The sequence below is a fragment of the Caretta caretta genome, chromosome 8 (genome assembly GCF_965140235.1).
Source record: "Caretta caretta isolate rCarCar2 chromosome 8, rCarCar1.hap1, whole genome shotgun sequence".
Classification (NCBI taxonomy): domain Eukaryota; kingdom Metazoa; phylum Chordata; order Testudines; family Cheloniidae; genus Caretta; species Caretta caretta.
In genome coordinates this window covers 4,545,103-4,561,225 of record NC_134213.1, presented here as the reverse complement: position 1 = coordinate 4,561,225, position 16,123 = coordinate 4,545,103, and the positions used below count along the sequence as shown (strand labels likewise).

At 47.7% G+C, this 16,123-nt stretch overlaps 1 protein-coding gene across 5 annotated transcripts in view; it reads right to left on the bottom strand.

Annotated features, from left to right (window-relative positions):
• Positions 1-16,123, bottom strand: part of FAXDC2 (fatty acid hydroxylase domain containing 2) — a 25,311-nt gene extending 9,188 nt beyond the window's left edge. The window contains exons 1-6 of one of the 5 annotated variants that reach the window (XM_048860806.2): positions 11,689-12,830; positions 10,714-10,936; positions 4,731-4,796; positions 3,283-3,330; positions 786-877; positions 561-664 (exon numbers count right to left, since the gene is read on the bottom strand). In XM_048860806.2, coding sequence (XP_048716763.1) covers positions 561-664; positions 786-877; positions 3,283-3,330 — 244 coding nt within the window. In that variant the 5' untranslated portion in view covers positions 4,731-4,796; positions 10,714-10,936; positions 11,689-12,830. Of the gene's footprint in view, positions 1-560; positions 665-785; positions 878-3,282; positions 3,331-4,730; positions 4,797-4,969; positions 5,065-10,665; positions 10,937-11,688; positions 12,844-15,939 lie in introns of those variants that run through there. The other 4 variants (XM_048860801.2, XM_075131241.1, XM_048860802.2 and 1 more) reach the window with 4 other exon arrangements.

Sequence of the window (16,123 nt, the reverse complement as noted above, 5' to 3'; positions counted from 1 at the left end):
ACGAACAGAGACCAGGGCACTGGGGGCTAGGCACTGTCCAGAAATGAGTGTCTCCGGGCATAAGGTTTTCAGAGCAAAGACACAGCTCCTGAATGGGATAAAAGGGTAGAGTGGGGATGAGATTAGAATAATACAGGCCTGCGCTAGGGACAAGGCACCTTGCCCCCTGCCACCAAGTCGTTATCGCCAGGCTGTCGACGCTGCAGCCAGGTTTCCTCCTGTTGTAATACGGGTGCCACCCAGCTAGAATATTACTAAGGTGTCTAGCTTTACAATAAAGCCAGTTCTATCCTTTTGGTAATAACTACTCCAGTGAGACCTGGGGTGTAATTTCACTTTAGCCTAATGAGGGAGGTGGGAACCTTACATCAGTCCTGGATGGTTTGGCAGTTACAAATACTTGCAGTGGAAAGGGTGGTCCCAAAATGTTAGCTGGACCCTGATCATTGGGGAGGCATGGCATGGATTTGGCGGCAATGCACGCCATTGGTACACAGAGCTCTGGGAGAGCTGGAATCTGGCTTTCCTGCAGCCGAGCTTTGGCATTCAAAACAACTCACCTAGAAGGAAAATTGCCCACTGGTTTCCTCCAAGCAGGTGGAGAACTTTCTCCCATTGTGCCTGCCAGAAATTGCCCGAAGCCCCCCAGAACTTCTGCAAGTGCCTGGGGAGAAGGGCCCAAGAATTACACGCAGCGTTTAGCTTTTCATTGCAAAAATTACATCTGTCTTATCTCCCCACCCACTGAAATGTTGCTTCTCAAGCTATCAGGTGAGTGGTCTTACCAGGTGACAGAGTTCCTGAAGGCAGCAAACAGCAGCAGGCCAGTGCCCAGTATGAAGCCAGTTATCTTCATAGAGTCCCAGAGCTTCCCCGCCTGAGAGCAGGAAACAGAAGTGATTACACCTATGTCATGGAGTAGCCTGTGTTTTAAATCACAGGAGATCAAGGGATGATCCAGTCCTAGGATCCCTTGTTTTCTGTCACCAGCACTCTACAGAAGTGAGTAGAGCCAAGTTGTTATCCACCCTGTCCACAGATGCTAGGTGGGTCAGGATGAGACTTTCTGAATATATGTTACAGTCTATATCTGTATGGTAAAAGAAATACATGTTTAAACTGGATCCAGATAGCAATCAGTCTGTGACTTCCTCCCTTCTCTTGTGTAACAGGTCATTATGATGAACAGATAAAATAGCTCAAAACAGCAAAAAGAAAAGGAGAACTTGTGGCACCTTAGAGACTAACAAATTTATCTGAGCATAAGCTTTTGTGAGCTATGGCCCACTTCATTCATTGGGCTTGCATAATTAAATAACATTCGTTTCCCTAAAAGAAAAGGAGTACTTGTGGCACCTTAGAGACTAACCAATTTATTTGAGCATAAGCTTTCGTGAGCTACAGCTCACTTCATCGGATGCATACCGTGGAAACTGCAGCAGACTTTATATACACACAGAGAATATGAAACAATACCTCCTCCTACCCCACTGTCCTGATGGTAATAGCTTATCTAAAGTGATCATCAGGTTGGGCCATTTCCAGCACAAATCCAGGTTTTCTCACCCTCCACCCCCCACACACAAATTCACTCTCCTGCTGGTGATAGCCCATCCAAAGTGACAACTCTTTACACAATGTGCATGATAATCAAGGTGGGCCATTTCCAGCACAAATCCAGGTTTTCTCACACCCCCCTCACCCCCATACACACACAAACTCACTCTCCTGCTGGTAATAGCTCATCCAAACTGACCACTCTCCAAGTTTAAATCCAAGTTAAACCAGAACATCTGGGGGGGGGGTAGGAAAAAACAAGGGGAAATAGGCTACCTTGCATAATGACTTAGCCATTCCCAGTCTCTATTTAAGCCTAAATTAATAGTATCCAATTTGCAAATGAATTCCAATTCAGCAGTTTCTCGCTGGAGTCTGGATTTGAAGTTTTTTTGTTTTAAGATAGCGACCTTCATGTCTGTGATTGCGTGACCAGAGAGATTGAAGTGTTCTCCGACTGGTTTATGAATGTTATAATTCTTGACATCTGATTTGTGTCCATTTATTCTTTTACGTAGAGACTGTCCAGTTTGACCAATGTACATGGCAGAGGGGCATTGCTGGCACATGATGGCATATATCACATTGGTGGATGTGCAGGTGAACGAGCCTCTGATAGTGTGGCTGATGTTATTAAACTCATGCTCAAATAAATTGGTTAGTCGCTAAGGTGCCACAAGTACTCCTTTTCTTTTTGCGAATACAGACTAACACAGCTGCTACTCTGAAACCTGTCATTAGTTTCCCTACTCATCTGGTCCTGTGGCATTGCTAAGAGACAGGCAACAACAAGAGAAGTTTAATCCCTTACGACAGGATCAATGCAGATATGTGGTGTAAGGTAACAACCCCGAGTCCCCCTTCCTTAGCAGCCTTCAGTGCAATGCGCCTGGCTGTCGCTCCAACAGAAATAGACAACATCAGCCTCTCTAATGCTCCTGCTCCAGGATGCTTAGGAAATGATTAGCTGGAACTGGATAGAATTTAGGTCATTTGCACTGAAGACTCCCAAGTGAAATGGTGTTAGCCCTTTCGGTCCAAGGGGCTAGTCAAAGTTTGAGGCCTTGTAGGTGGTTGCGGCTGGGAGTAGAAATTGATGATTGCACCTGGTATTTTCTTTGACACAATCTTGTTTATTTGCTTGGAACAACACCCCCTCCAATAACTGTTCAGTTTAGAGCTGAGGCATAGAAAGTGTGTGATTTGCCCAGGTTATACTGCAAGCCCGGGACTGATCCACAAACGTAACCTTTCGTGTATAACTCCTAGTCCTGGGCTTCAGTCACAGAGATTCAGCAATTTGTGTATTCCTGAGGTTCCTTCCAACCCTGATATTCTATGATTTTATATCTGTATTAAGAGGCCCTTTGACTAGAAAGGGCCTTGTTTAATGGCTGTCCCTTTCTCACGCATATCAAAGGAGACATCAATTAAATTTAACAGAACCACTCCACAGTACGAGCGTAGAGCGGCGTCAGCTACGGAATCTATGAAGCTGCCGTTGTGGGAAAGATTTCTTTGTTCATCTAATCCATCTCCGCGCCAGGTTATTCCTTCCTCTAAGTTCTCTAGTGCTTTGCCCTGTCCAGGGGTAAGTGACAGAAGCCACAGGGCATCTGCCAGGGCAGAGACTATTCACTTAGCATCACCAGGAGCCAATCAGGAAGCTCCCTGGCACTTGGCCACCATATAACATTTGAGACAACAGCAGCTTTGAGTCTTTACCTGCTTCTGCCGTGAGCCCCCCGTGGAACGTGCAGCATCTCCCTTCATCTAAAATAATAAATGATGCGAGTGAGTGAATGGGGAGCTGAAAAGAAAAAGGGGAGGGGGAGGAAAAGAGGATGGGAAAGCAGCCCCCAAGGAAGTTTTCACATGTTAGGATACAGCTGTCTCCCGGTGGCCTGACTGGTCTGGAATGTGCTGTGTTCAATGGCTGTCCCAGGCCTTCGGGACAAAACAATCTGGTACAGCAGAGTAAGTCAGGGGGGCGAGGGATTAAAATGATAGATCACCCTGTTCCCTTACATTACAGCCCCTAAGGACATGTGCACCAAACACTGGTAACATGATAAGGGAGATTTTCACCTTTAGGTCACTGCTTCAGATCCAGCCCAGGGGGCAATAACTGAAAATCGTTACTATCTGCTGGCTCTTCAAATACAAGCTAAGCAGGTGTCAGCATCATAACCAGCCTGGCCCATGGCTCTAACCAGGCCCCTTGCTGACAGGCTCAGCAGAGAGGCCAAGGATTGAATCAAGAGAGAGAGCCTGAACTACCTTGCACTCCTAGAGGTCAGGTGCTAGCGGGAGGAACCTTGTACTTTTGGTGCACGTGCAGTGTCTACAGCAGGGCTAAGCTGGGGAGTTTTCATTTCCTAGATGGCCAACCTTTCCCAGCAACAAATTTGCTTAACAAAATAGTCCTTACGATTAATCTCACCTCAGCTTCACTGAATCTTCTTCAATGTTCAAATAAAAGACAATATAACACCCGGTACATAGACACCATGAGCCAGATTCTGCCCTTGGTTAAACCCTGGCCACCCCAGGGATATTAATGGGATTGCATGGCTGGAACAAAGGGCAGAATTTGAGCTCCTTGTGCTTTTAGAACTAAAGCAATGTAGCCAAGAAAAAGGCCTTATTTTTTACTAGGTCTTCTGGTGTACCCTCCAATCTTTACTGTGGTAGAACCCCACTGCAGCCAAGTCCATGGGAGTTTTGCTGGACCTGCAAGATTAGGGTCTGAGTGCACAGTAAACTCTCTAAACTGCATTCTCCAGAATACCAACAGAAGCCCCTAACAAAGAAAGAACAGCATAGCTTTGTCTGTTTATGAGGCAAGAACAGCCAGTGCATCAGTAAAAGATGCAACGCAAGGGTTAGTCTGCGTTCAGGGCCCAGCTGAAGTCACTGGTTTAGTACAGAGGGTTCTGTAGAGTTCCTCAGCTCAATGCTGTTGTTCCTGGATCTGGCCATCCAAGGCCCATTAGCATAAGCTGGAGAAATGCCCACACCCCCGAGATCCGCAAGGAGAGCTCTTAAGAGGGGAGTTCAACTGGAATGGACTGTGACACGCTGACTCCTTTATGGTAGGAGGAAACAGGCTATATTACACAGAGCACAAAGTGCTGACAAAATAAATAATTCAGAAGGTGATGGTGCATTACCTTTATGATGCTAATATTCCCTCTGGTGGGAGCTGCTTTTGTAGAGTTTCCTGGCAAAGGACCACACTGCCAACAAGCACAAAAATCAACCAGTTAGCTTGGAGACAACATTTCTGTTTTGAAATTGTAAAACTTTAATGCCCTTTTTTTTTGCTCCCCCTTAAAGCTTGTTAGTGTTTCAGCTCTGAAGGTTTATAGTCCAAAATCAGACCCACTTCTCTGTCTGGGGTGTTATTTACCGACAGGTTAAAAAGGGAAGGTCTGATTCTCAGAGCTCCTGCATGCCCACAGCTCCTAATGACTTCAGCGGCAGCTACAGGCACTCAGCAGCACTGAAATCCGGCCCTAAATGACTTGCCCAGTGACTGTGGTGGGGGTGGGACGAGAATCCAGCAATTCTACCTCTCCGCCTCTTAGCTGGAGCACAAGGGCATGAGCTAGCTGTGCTCAGTGTTAACCGTGGGGAACCAGCCTTTTCTAAACTCAGAATTGCAAATGCATTGAGCTAGCTCTGACGCGCTGACCCAAAAGAGCTATTGAAAGATGCATCATAAGAGGAAGCTGTTTAGATTTTAAACTAGTGTCTTCATCCCGTTTGCTAGCCTCTTCCTCCTGAATTCAAACTCCCCACTCCCTCCTGGGCCATGGGACGCTATTCTTTCCAATCTGTAAAATCTTCAACATGCTGTTTGTTTCCAACCTGGCAGCCTAGTTTGCTAGCTAGGGCTCTTCTGAAAAAAGGAAATGACTTTTGATTCTAATGGTTCTGATCAACACACTAAATGGTTGGTATTTCAGACTACCAAGCAGAAGAAAAAACTTTTTCACTAGGAGGGTGGTGAAACACTGGAATGCGTTACCTAGGGAGGTGGTGGAATCTCCTTCCTTAGAAGTTTTTAAGGTCAGGCTTGACAAAGCCCTGGCTGGGATGATTTAGTTGGGGATCGGTCCTGCTTTGAGCAGGGGGTTGGACTAGATGACCTGCTGAGGTCCCTTCCAATCCTGATATCCTATGATTCTATGATCCTGCTGTCTTGAGAATAACAAGTGTAAATATCTTTGTCGCACGATCAAATTATCTTATTTTGCAAAACGCCTTTTGCCCTCTGTAATGTACTTATCAAGCCACGTTGTGCTGTTATGCACCATCCAAATACAGCCCCATTATCTCTGTAATGTTATCTATCTGTACAGCTGCACGCACTGGCCTTAGTGAAACAGCTTGTACAATAAATAGCTTATGCTTAAAAAGCAATTTCTTTCTGACACTTCACTTCATCTCAATGCTGTTCATACAGGAAAATGGTCAAAACCCAAACCCTTTCGAAATGGATGCTCCATGAAGAACATATTAACTGAAACCGTTTTACTAGGACAGTATAGTATTAGCCCAATGGCCTTTTGTGACTGAGTAAAGTCTTTCCTGAGGATTGCTCAGATGCTACAGGGATGGACAATTTTATAAGGTCCTAGATAGCTAGGTGTATAAAAGGGGGAGCCTCACTGCTCTGACCTGACGCACAACAGCCTGCTTGGTAGCTGGTGCTTGAGAACATGTCTTCTATATTGATCCAGTGGCTTAAATGCCCCCGAAACTGTGTCTCCAACAAGTCGGAAAGCCAGGAAGATTGCAAGTTGGCTTTGAGTCCTTAAGAGGAGGCAGCAGGATTGCCCAACATCATTTCATCTCTTGAGCTTTGGGGGAACTGTTAAAAGAACCCCTGGTATGCCTCACGGCCGGGTCCCCTCCTGCCCTGTAATCAAAGTGCAGCATTCCTCTTTGACTTAAGGGTACTGCGAGATCCAGTATTACATTTAAAGGCAAAAGCCAAATTTAGCGAGATCCTGTTCTGCTCCAGCACCATACAACACAGTATTTTTGCTGAGATGGCCCAGGACGCACCTACTAAACAGTGACGTATGCCACTGAGCTGGGGCTATTCCACTAAACAGAGAAATAATGACGCCACCGGCCGCTGAATTTGCACTAGCATATAAACCAGGCAGTAGTCAATCAAACAAACATTAGCCCTCTCAACGGGCTGCAGTCATAGCAGAGTCTGATGTGAAATGAGACGCCAGAACTGCCGCTGGTTTATTTTTTTAAATCCGCCTTTTAAAGTAATTTTTACAAAGCGTTTGAGACTGTTATTAAAACCAAGCCAATCCCAGCCAGCAGCACCAAGTCCTCAACCCCTGAAGTAAAATACTGGCACAGCCAGGGCTGAAATTCAGCCAGAGCTGTCTGGAGCAGAGCTCCAGTAAATATTTTCAGACATGCAGAGCAGAAGCCATCATGCCCCCTCCGCATGGGGCTAAAGCTCAAGACCCGCTCCTTGCAGCAGATGCCGCCAGCCCCACCATCCTGCCATGGGGCAGAAGCCCTGAGCTCCCGCCCACACAGGCTTTTAGGCAGAGCATGCAGGGGGAGGCCCTCTGGGAAATATACTATGAGAATTTAAGCCACAGGCATGTCTAATGATCACATGTCAAACTTAAAAAAAAGTCTATAAAACGTTCAATAATCTGAATAATTATTCCTGCAAAGTGGGTCTGGATTTCTACAACAGCCATTTATGGACCAACAAGTCCATATTCACAGAATTTACCATTCCAGCCATTGAAAGAGGCCCAGGCATCCAATTTATGTATTAAAGGTGATACTATGGTGTGATTCTTTGCAGGCACATGGATACCCAGGAGAATTTCCTGGCCTGGAATTGCAGCAGGTCTTTTGGCAGCAGAATGACGTGCTTGGCTTTGCCTGCTAGTCTGTGCTTTAGATTCTCATACTGCACCACCTCTGGGGCATCTGAGCACCTGCTTGCCCACAGCAGCCCCCTAAGTCTCTGCTCACAACCATTTTGGAACACATCTCGCTTCCACTCCTCTTGCACTGGCTGTGGAAGGAAGCAAACAAAGAGAGAAAAGTGGGTCCCCCTCAATGGGGCGGGGGAATGAGAAGGGACAGCCACGCCCCCAAATGATAGGCCTCTAAGGGTCAGCCAGACTCAGATGTGCAGTTCAAGGGCCCAGCCCTGATCAGCAGCTTAACTTCATTTTGCAAGACCTTGCAAAGAACACCACAGACGGCAAAGGGCAGCTGCTGTTAGTCAGCTGAGCTCAGCAGATACTGCAACACGGGTTAGCCAAATCCAAACCCACTGCAGTGAAACCCACAGCAAACTGAAGCCAAGACTTAAATACACTGCACATTTCCTGAGCTCAACAGAGTGCACGGAGACAGCTCCTAGCCCCTCCAGAGCTGGCTAGCTTTCTTCTCACGCCATACACACAGTTTTGTTCCGGTCTTCATACGCCACGGGCTGGCACTGCCATAGCAAAAAGCATCTCCGGGGGGCGGGGGCGCTTCCATGAGGCACTCTTTAGTTGAAAGCTAATCCCCATGTTCGTGATAAGTGTTAGCAAGGAGACCGTTGTGGAAGTGACAGCAGCTGCGCCAGAGGGAAATTCTTTAGTAAATTTCCCCAGTGCAGATATTGCCAGAGGCAGGTACCAATGTCCCCACACCAGCCTCGCATATCACAGCTCCTCCCACCTGCTCTCGGGGGCTAGACTCAGGTGAGACCCAAGACAAGAAATAAGTAGGCCAGGAAGTAACTCCATGAGATTCATTAGGCAGGACATTCCTAGCTCCTAAGTCCCATGAGGCTGGATTTGCAACACCAATACAAAAGTGAGCGCACATCAGGTTGGGGAGACAGCGGGACCAGTCTGTTTGGGCGGAAAGCGAAGCAGAGAGGCATCGGGTCTAGCAAAACAGGATCAGCTCTCCTCATCTCTGTGTGCAACTTACATCCATCGGATGGCAGGGTAGGTGGGCTGGGGACAGAGAAGTCAGTGCTTGGAGGGGCTGGAGGAGCTAGTGTGCATACGGCATCAGTTATGGGCAACGGGGCATGTGTTCTTCACTAAACATATCCTGCCCCGCCCGCTGCATCTGAGCCTCATTCCCTCCTGGGCACAGCCCCCCTGTGTCATGTCTGCGCAGCATAAGGAAAAAGCTGGGGACTGGGCTCGCAGAGCTGCAGCCACTCCTGCAGCTGGAGGCGGCCATGGCAAAGAAGAGGGGGTGGGGGTCCCATCCCTCTTTTGGACTATCAGACAGACATGCAGGTGCCAGCCCAGGGAAAGGGCCGCTCCCAGGGAGCCCAAGACAGAATGTATCATCCTTATTTCATTTAGCAGAAGCTTTGCAGAGCCCAGGTGGCAGTGCACCAAGGGCGGCCTGGGAACTGCCTTGATGTGGAAAGGCGCTCCTGGAAAGTCAATGCTGTGCATTTAATACTCTTACATGCTGGGCTAAAGGATCAGACTCCCCTCCCAGCCAGTGACACCGATGGCTCAGCCAGGGAGACCAGATGTCTCTATCCAGCAGAACTGGCTCTCTTAACCCAATAGCCAACTCTCCAGTTGTTGAGGCTCCCTCCCATCGGCAGGGCACGCGCTGCTGCTCTCCCCAGGACACCCTTCAGGAGTGGATTCTTGGCATTCCCATCTCCAGATTCAAACCGGCTTGTGCCTTTTCTCCCATCATACCCACCCACATTCACAACAGCACTGCCCCTAACTGCAGACTATGTTACTCTTGCCTAGTCTCTGGGCATAGACCCAACACTGAAATCACGCCAGGCAAAAAGAGATGCCCATCTGGCTCTGGATGTCTGGTCACCCCAACTGCAATGCCAAGTTCTGGTGTACAGGGAGTAGCCCTCAACCACTGATTAATTCAGGCAGACACTCATGACAGCTGGACTCAGCCCCTTATCTTCGCAGACAGTTGGCTTTTCTTCCCTGTACATCTGTCAAACCATCTTGAACACAGTGACCTATGCTCAGCCCTGGAGAGAGTCCATGTCTTTCCCAGCAAGGACGATCTCTGGTATGTATTTATGTGGTGGTTTGAGGGCCTCCATCAGGTGGGTGTTGTGATGCATCAGCTTGTTCCCCAGCTTGCCCTTCATGTACCCCATGATCTCAGCGAGCTGGGCAGTCAGGGTATAGCTCTGCAGACAAGCTGCAAGATTGTCCATCACGGATATCCCTGATTCCATCCAGAAGATCACAAGGAAATACTAGATGATGTTCTTCACACAGTGCATCTGGATCATGCTCCCCCTGGCACTTAGCCTTGCTGTGCTAGCTCTAAAATTGCTGCTTCCTCTTGGGGTTGCCAGCTGGCGCCAGAGTGATGCTCACTTCCCCAGGTGGGGAAGAGCTGGGCAGCCAGGAAGCTGTGGCAGGCCAGACACAGGCTCAGTGACACCGGCCAGCAAAACTTTTAAAAGCTATAGCATCAGTGACGCTTTTTCAAAAACTTATTTTATCAGTTTGATCCCCGCCCCTCCACCCCAACTTACTGTTACCAACCTAGGTTCCAACCTGAGGTCGAACAGCTGCCCTCTTCTAATTACACTGAGCCTGCAATTCAGCCCTCTTTGCAGACACCAACTGGAGACCCAGCTGCTGCTGGCAGGTGCAGGAGCTGAATAATTGGGCATGTCTGTGGCAATGGATTCACTCCGTAACACACCTCCTTTCCCTTAGCCCTCCTCTCCTGATCCCTCTGGCATCAGCACAGGCTGAGAGTCAGCTGCTGGAACAATCATCTCACCTGTGAAAAGACGATGACTATCTGTGACACCACAGGATGCAGCTATACACTGGCCACCTTGGGGAACCACATACCTTAAAAGGTGCTTAGTAGACACCCTCTCTCTAAGGGTAGACACAGAGCTAGCTAACGTGCTTCTGGTGCTGCTATGTGCCAGGCACTGTCCAAACAGAACGACAGACGCAGTCCCCACTCTGAAAAGCCTAAAATATTTTTTTTTAAATAAATGCATTCATAGAACTAACAACTGGCTGTAAGTCTCTTAATGGAGTTGCCATCCCTAGAGTGTCCATCAAGTACCTCTAAACCACTGTGCCCCAAGGTGCTGGTTGCTCCCTCTTTGCTCACCTCCTGCTGGCTGCAGCCTAGAAGGGGGCCCTGGGTCGCTGGCCAGAGCCCAATCCACAACTCAGTTCTCTCTGCTCTTCACCACTGCTGTCGGTCCCTTTATCACATCCTCAGGCAAAGGAAGAGGGAGGTGTGTCTATAAGTGAGCAGCTGATTGTCTCCTCCCAGGCACGTCATGTGAAGCCAGCATTAGGTCATTACTGGTGCTGGCAACTGTTACACCCTTTTGGTCAGACAGTTTAAAGAGAAAGAGAGAAACAGTGTGTGCGTATGACCGAAAGAGAGAGAGAGAAAGACTGTATGTGTGTGATTGAGAGGAGCACATTCTTCAAGGAGTTTATTTTTGCTATAAAAGTAATTTAGCAACATCATTAAAAATCTTTTCACTTTTGTTTTCATTAGTTACACATAAATAAGTTTGCAGATTATGCATATTGCCCTCACCCAGTGCCCTAAGCACAAATATTTAAAACCAGTGCAATTCAAGAGGTCAAAAGTGTATTTACTGGGACCAGGGAGAGTTATTGGGCAACGCTGCTTAAGTCCTTGGCCCTCTGTCTTGGCCCCCAAGTCTGACTTGTAGGGCAGGGATGGCATCCCTAGCCTCTGTTTGCCAGAAGCTGGGAATGAGTGACAAGGATGGATCAGTTAATGATTACCTGTTCTGTTCATTCCCTCTGGGGCACCTGGCATTGGCCACTGTCAGAAGACAGGACACTGGGCTAGATGGACCTTTGGTCTGACCCAGTATGGCTGTTTTTATGTTCTTATGACTGTTCGCTCACATTGCATAAGTGGGACTAGAAAACAATGACTTAAAAGGGTTATAGCATATCGGTCTTATCTATGTAGAACAGATTAAATTGGCATTCCCTCGTTCTTAACAATAGTATTTACACATAGTGAAGTCTGTAGTGTACATGAGAGCACTGGGTACTGCAGGTCTGGTAAGAAGTCACTTGTGGCAGCCCTCACTTTTAGTATGCAGGTGTGGTCCCAGAAAATGCGACTTATTCCAGTAGATAGTGTGGCAGCTGATCCAAGCTCTAGGAGAGGTGCTGTTATCCATCACCACTTTCTGGCTTTACTATATGAGGAAGAAACAGACACACCACAACACACGTCCACTTAGCCCTGCCAGGTCTGCAAGGAAGTAAACAGCCTCTCGGTTAATGATGGCTAGAGCTCAGAGAGATCCACAAGTATGAGAATCACAAATGTCCCATAGTCTGTGGCTAATACCTGGTACTCATAACCGCACAGAACTTTTCACCAAGCCATGTTCGGGGGGGTGAGGAGGGGCATGACACCTCTTCAAACTCCATTCCCCCTAGAGGGCCACTTGGTACCTCAGTCACTTGCTGTGACTTTATTTCAGCGCTAAACTGCTGTAACATTTCAAAAACATTTTCGACTGACTGACACTAACTTCTCCATGGTGGGACAGGGCTCTTTCCTTTTTGTTGTTTTCTGTAGCCTCGTAGACTCTAGGAGAAGTGATGCTGCATTTCACAAGCAGAAGCACAGCACAGAGAATGGAAATACACAGCCTGAGTGAGAACAGAGTCGCTGAGCTGAGCTTCATTATGACTGGTTCTTGTAGTGGGATGGTTATCCTGCATGCATGAAAAAGTAGGTGAAAGGCCATTGGAATCTCACCAAATTCCAGACTCTGGTGTTTTCCTTTAACTGTCACTTAAAGAAGAAATTGTTTTTGAATGAATCACTCTCCCAACAGAGGACTGGATAGTACAGGGGGTTGGTAATGGGCAAGATAAAGACTTTTCACTTTCTAAGTTGCTAGTTTGAATCCAATCCAGGCTGACAATAACCAAAAGCATCTCCTATTTCTTAGCTATTCAGTGTCCCATCTGAAATTAGTTTGGTTCCCAGTGGACAGGTATCCAAATCACAAAAAACTGCCATTGCTACTGACAAACTTTGGACCCATGTAGGAAACTATTTGCATGAAAAGATTGGCTGTTTTATGTCCTTGCAATGGTTTCATACAGCCATACATACACTCAGTACTGCTTGTGACGGTTCTGTTTTGGCAGGGCCAATTCCTGCGGGAATTCTGTGCCATTGCGTATGCACAGAATTCATGTGCCCTGCAGATTTTTTTTCTCTGCAGAAAATACATTCTACTGGAGAGGTGCTGCAATTATGCCTTTCACCCACCAGGGATTGCTGTGGTGCCAGAACACAGAAGGCAGCCAGCTCACAGGCCAGAGCAGCCAACCATGGATAGGGAGGACAGTGTGTTCTTCACAGCACCTTGCCCATGGGGCCAGGGGAGGAGGCACAGGATATGGGGTGTGGGGGGGGAATAGACAGAACAGGGCACACAGGGCTGCTAGGAGGGGGTCACATAGACTGGGGTTCAAAAGAGCTAGTGGGGGGACACACTGGGATGATGGCTGAATGGGAGTGGGGATGCAGTGCCACTTGGGGACTGGGGGGGGTGGCTAAGTAGGGGTGTAGGGACACATGGGGACGGGGGGATACAGGGACACATGGGGACAGGGGCAGATGTCTCAGATTGAATGGGAGAGGCTAGGAGTCAGCCAGGGTCTGCATGGGAGAGGCTCTCCAACTCCCTAACAATCCCCCCACCCCAAAAAAAAACCTGTGCCAGACTTCTCCCACCCACACCCAGGGTCCTTCCCAGCAATTACTTCCCTCTCCCTCAGTACCCCTGACTCCCCCAAGCCTTTGCACGGCTTCTGAGGGGTGAAGGATATAAAGTTCTGTATTGTAGTTCAAATGAATTATTACTCAAAGTTCTGTATTAATATGCCTAATAAGGAATCTATTTGTCAAAAAACATTTTCTGAATCTTTTTTTTTTTTTGGTCTGTATTGTTACAGACATACTCGCTGACAGGTATTTTGAAATAAATTACCAAAATAATTGAAACTGGTGTAATCATACTATGTTATTTTGACAAATAAAATATACAGAATTTTAAAATATCATGTGCAGAATTCTTACTTTTTTGACACAGAATTCCCCCAGGAGTACATAGTGCATGTAATGTATAACTCATGCAATTCAAAGTCTATATGCTGCAGCTGAGAAAGCAAAAAGGGAATGAAAAACAACTAATCTGGAAGATAAGGTTTGAATCCCTAACAACCTCAAAGATCAAGTTCAATAAACACTGAGTTAGAAAAACTCCATTTCTTTGCAAGAGATAGACACCATGAGAATATGATGACATGGAAGAGGTCGCTTGCTGGAAGGGGATAGTTAAATAAATTACTTTCATAATGCTTGAAGAGATATCTGTATGAAGGGGTCAACGTTAGGACTGGGATATTGAAATAAAACTGACATGAAAGGAAACAAATTCCAGAAACTTGTCCAAGTAACAGAGTAGCAGCTGTGTTAGTCTGTATCCGCAAAAAGAAAAGGAGGACTTGTGGCACCTTAGAGACTAACAAATTTATTTGAGCATAAGCTTTCGTGAGCTACAGCTCACAGTGTAGTTCACGAAAGCTTATGCTCAAATAAATTTGTTAGTCTCTAAGGTGCCACAAGTCCTCCTTTTCTTTTTGTCCAAGTAAGGCACTGATCGGAGATTCAGTGGGAGAAAAGAAGCCACCTAACCCTGAATTGTGGGAAGAGAACAGCAACTGCTGTCATGTTTTGTAACAACTATGGGACCCATCGATCCTGTCATTCAAGGGCCTCTGCTCCTTCAGTAAAGCCAGACGCAGAGAGGCAGGTATCTGCTTTGGAGACAGACTCAAGCGTAATCCAGTTTAGAGCAGCAAAACCAGAGGCAAAATGGAGAGCACAGTCCTCTCGGACAGGAATTATGCTTTGGCAGCTGGATCTGGAGGGGACTTTTGTCTGCTGCTCACCTGTTTCATGAGAACAAGATCAGAGGCCTAAACTGTATAAAGGAGTTAATCAGAGATTCACGGGGGTGTTTGTTCCGAGTTAAAAACTTGTGACCACAGAAAATCCCCGTGGCAAGTTTTGAAAGACGGATCACCTGCGAGAGCCCTTACAGGTGCTCTCTGGTAAGCTGCTTATGTGTGTATATTCTTATTTCAGTATGTTTTCAGCATGATACTTTTCACCTTAGGAATAAATGTACTTCCTTAGAGGAACATCTACATGGACGTTTTGGCATAAGCCCAGGTGAGCTGACCTTGGCTCTTGAGACTCGCTACCCATGAGGGTTTTTTCCTGTACAGACATCCCCTGGCTTGCTTAGGAATTGAGTGTAGACAGGGCACTGCGCAGCCTGGACACCCATCAGGACGGAGAGCGACGAGGGTCTGTGCCCAAGAGAGGTGATGGCTGCGAGCTGGGAGCATAGCATGGATACCCTCATGTGCTGCCATTGCCCCAAGGGCCCCAGCTAACATCCAGAGGAAGGGGAGAACTGGGTCCTGTCACCCCCAGAGCCCCAGCTGGGAGCTAACAATGTTGAGAGTCTTTAAGAAAGGGATAGATAAGACAGAAAATATCATATTGCCTCTATATAAATCCATGGTACACCCATACCTTGAATACCGTGTGCAAATGTGGTCACCTCATCTCAAAAAAGATATACTGGAATTGGAAAAGGGCAACAAAAATGATGAGGGGTATGGAATGGCTTCCGTATGAGGAGAAACTAATAAGACTGGGACTTTTCAGCTTGGAGAAGAGATGACTCAGGGGGATATGACAGAGGTCTATAAAATCACAACCTGTGTAGAGAAAGTAAATAAGGAAGCCTTATTTACTCCCCATAACATAAGAAATAGGGGGTCACGCAATGAAATTAATAGGCAGCAGGTTTAAAACAAAGAAAAGGAAGTATTTATTCACACAGTGCACAGTCAACCTGTGGAACTCCTTGCCAGAGGATGTGGTGAAGGCCAAGACTATAACAGGGCTCAAAAAAGAACTAGATAAGTTCATGGAGGACAAGTCCACCCGTGGCTGTTAGCCAGGATGAGCAGGGAGGGTGTCCCTAGACTCTGTTTGCCAGAAGCTGGGACTGGGCGACAGGGGACGGATCGCTGGGTGATGCCCTGCTCTGTTCCTTCTCTCTGGGGCTCCTGGCACTGGCCTCTGTCGGCAGACAGGACACTGGGCTCGATGGCCCCTTGGTGTGACCCCGCAGGGCTGTTCCTATGTTCTTCACAGGGCATGGGGTCCCCAGGACCCCGGCTGGAAGCTGCGGGGAGTGGGCCCTGTGGCCCCCCCCAGGGGTCCACCTACCTGGGATCCGGCCCCCTAGCCTCCCTCCAGGCCGGGCCGCCCACTCGCTGTGGCGACGGCAGCAGCAGCGCGCGCCCCCCAAGCGTTTGGCTGTAGGCGCCACCCTGCTCTGCCCCACCCCGAGCGCTGAGCAGGAGCCCGGAGCCACTGAGGAAAGCAACGGCCGGAAGCTGCCGTGGCCCTT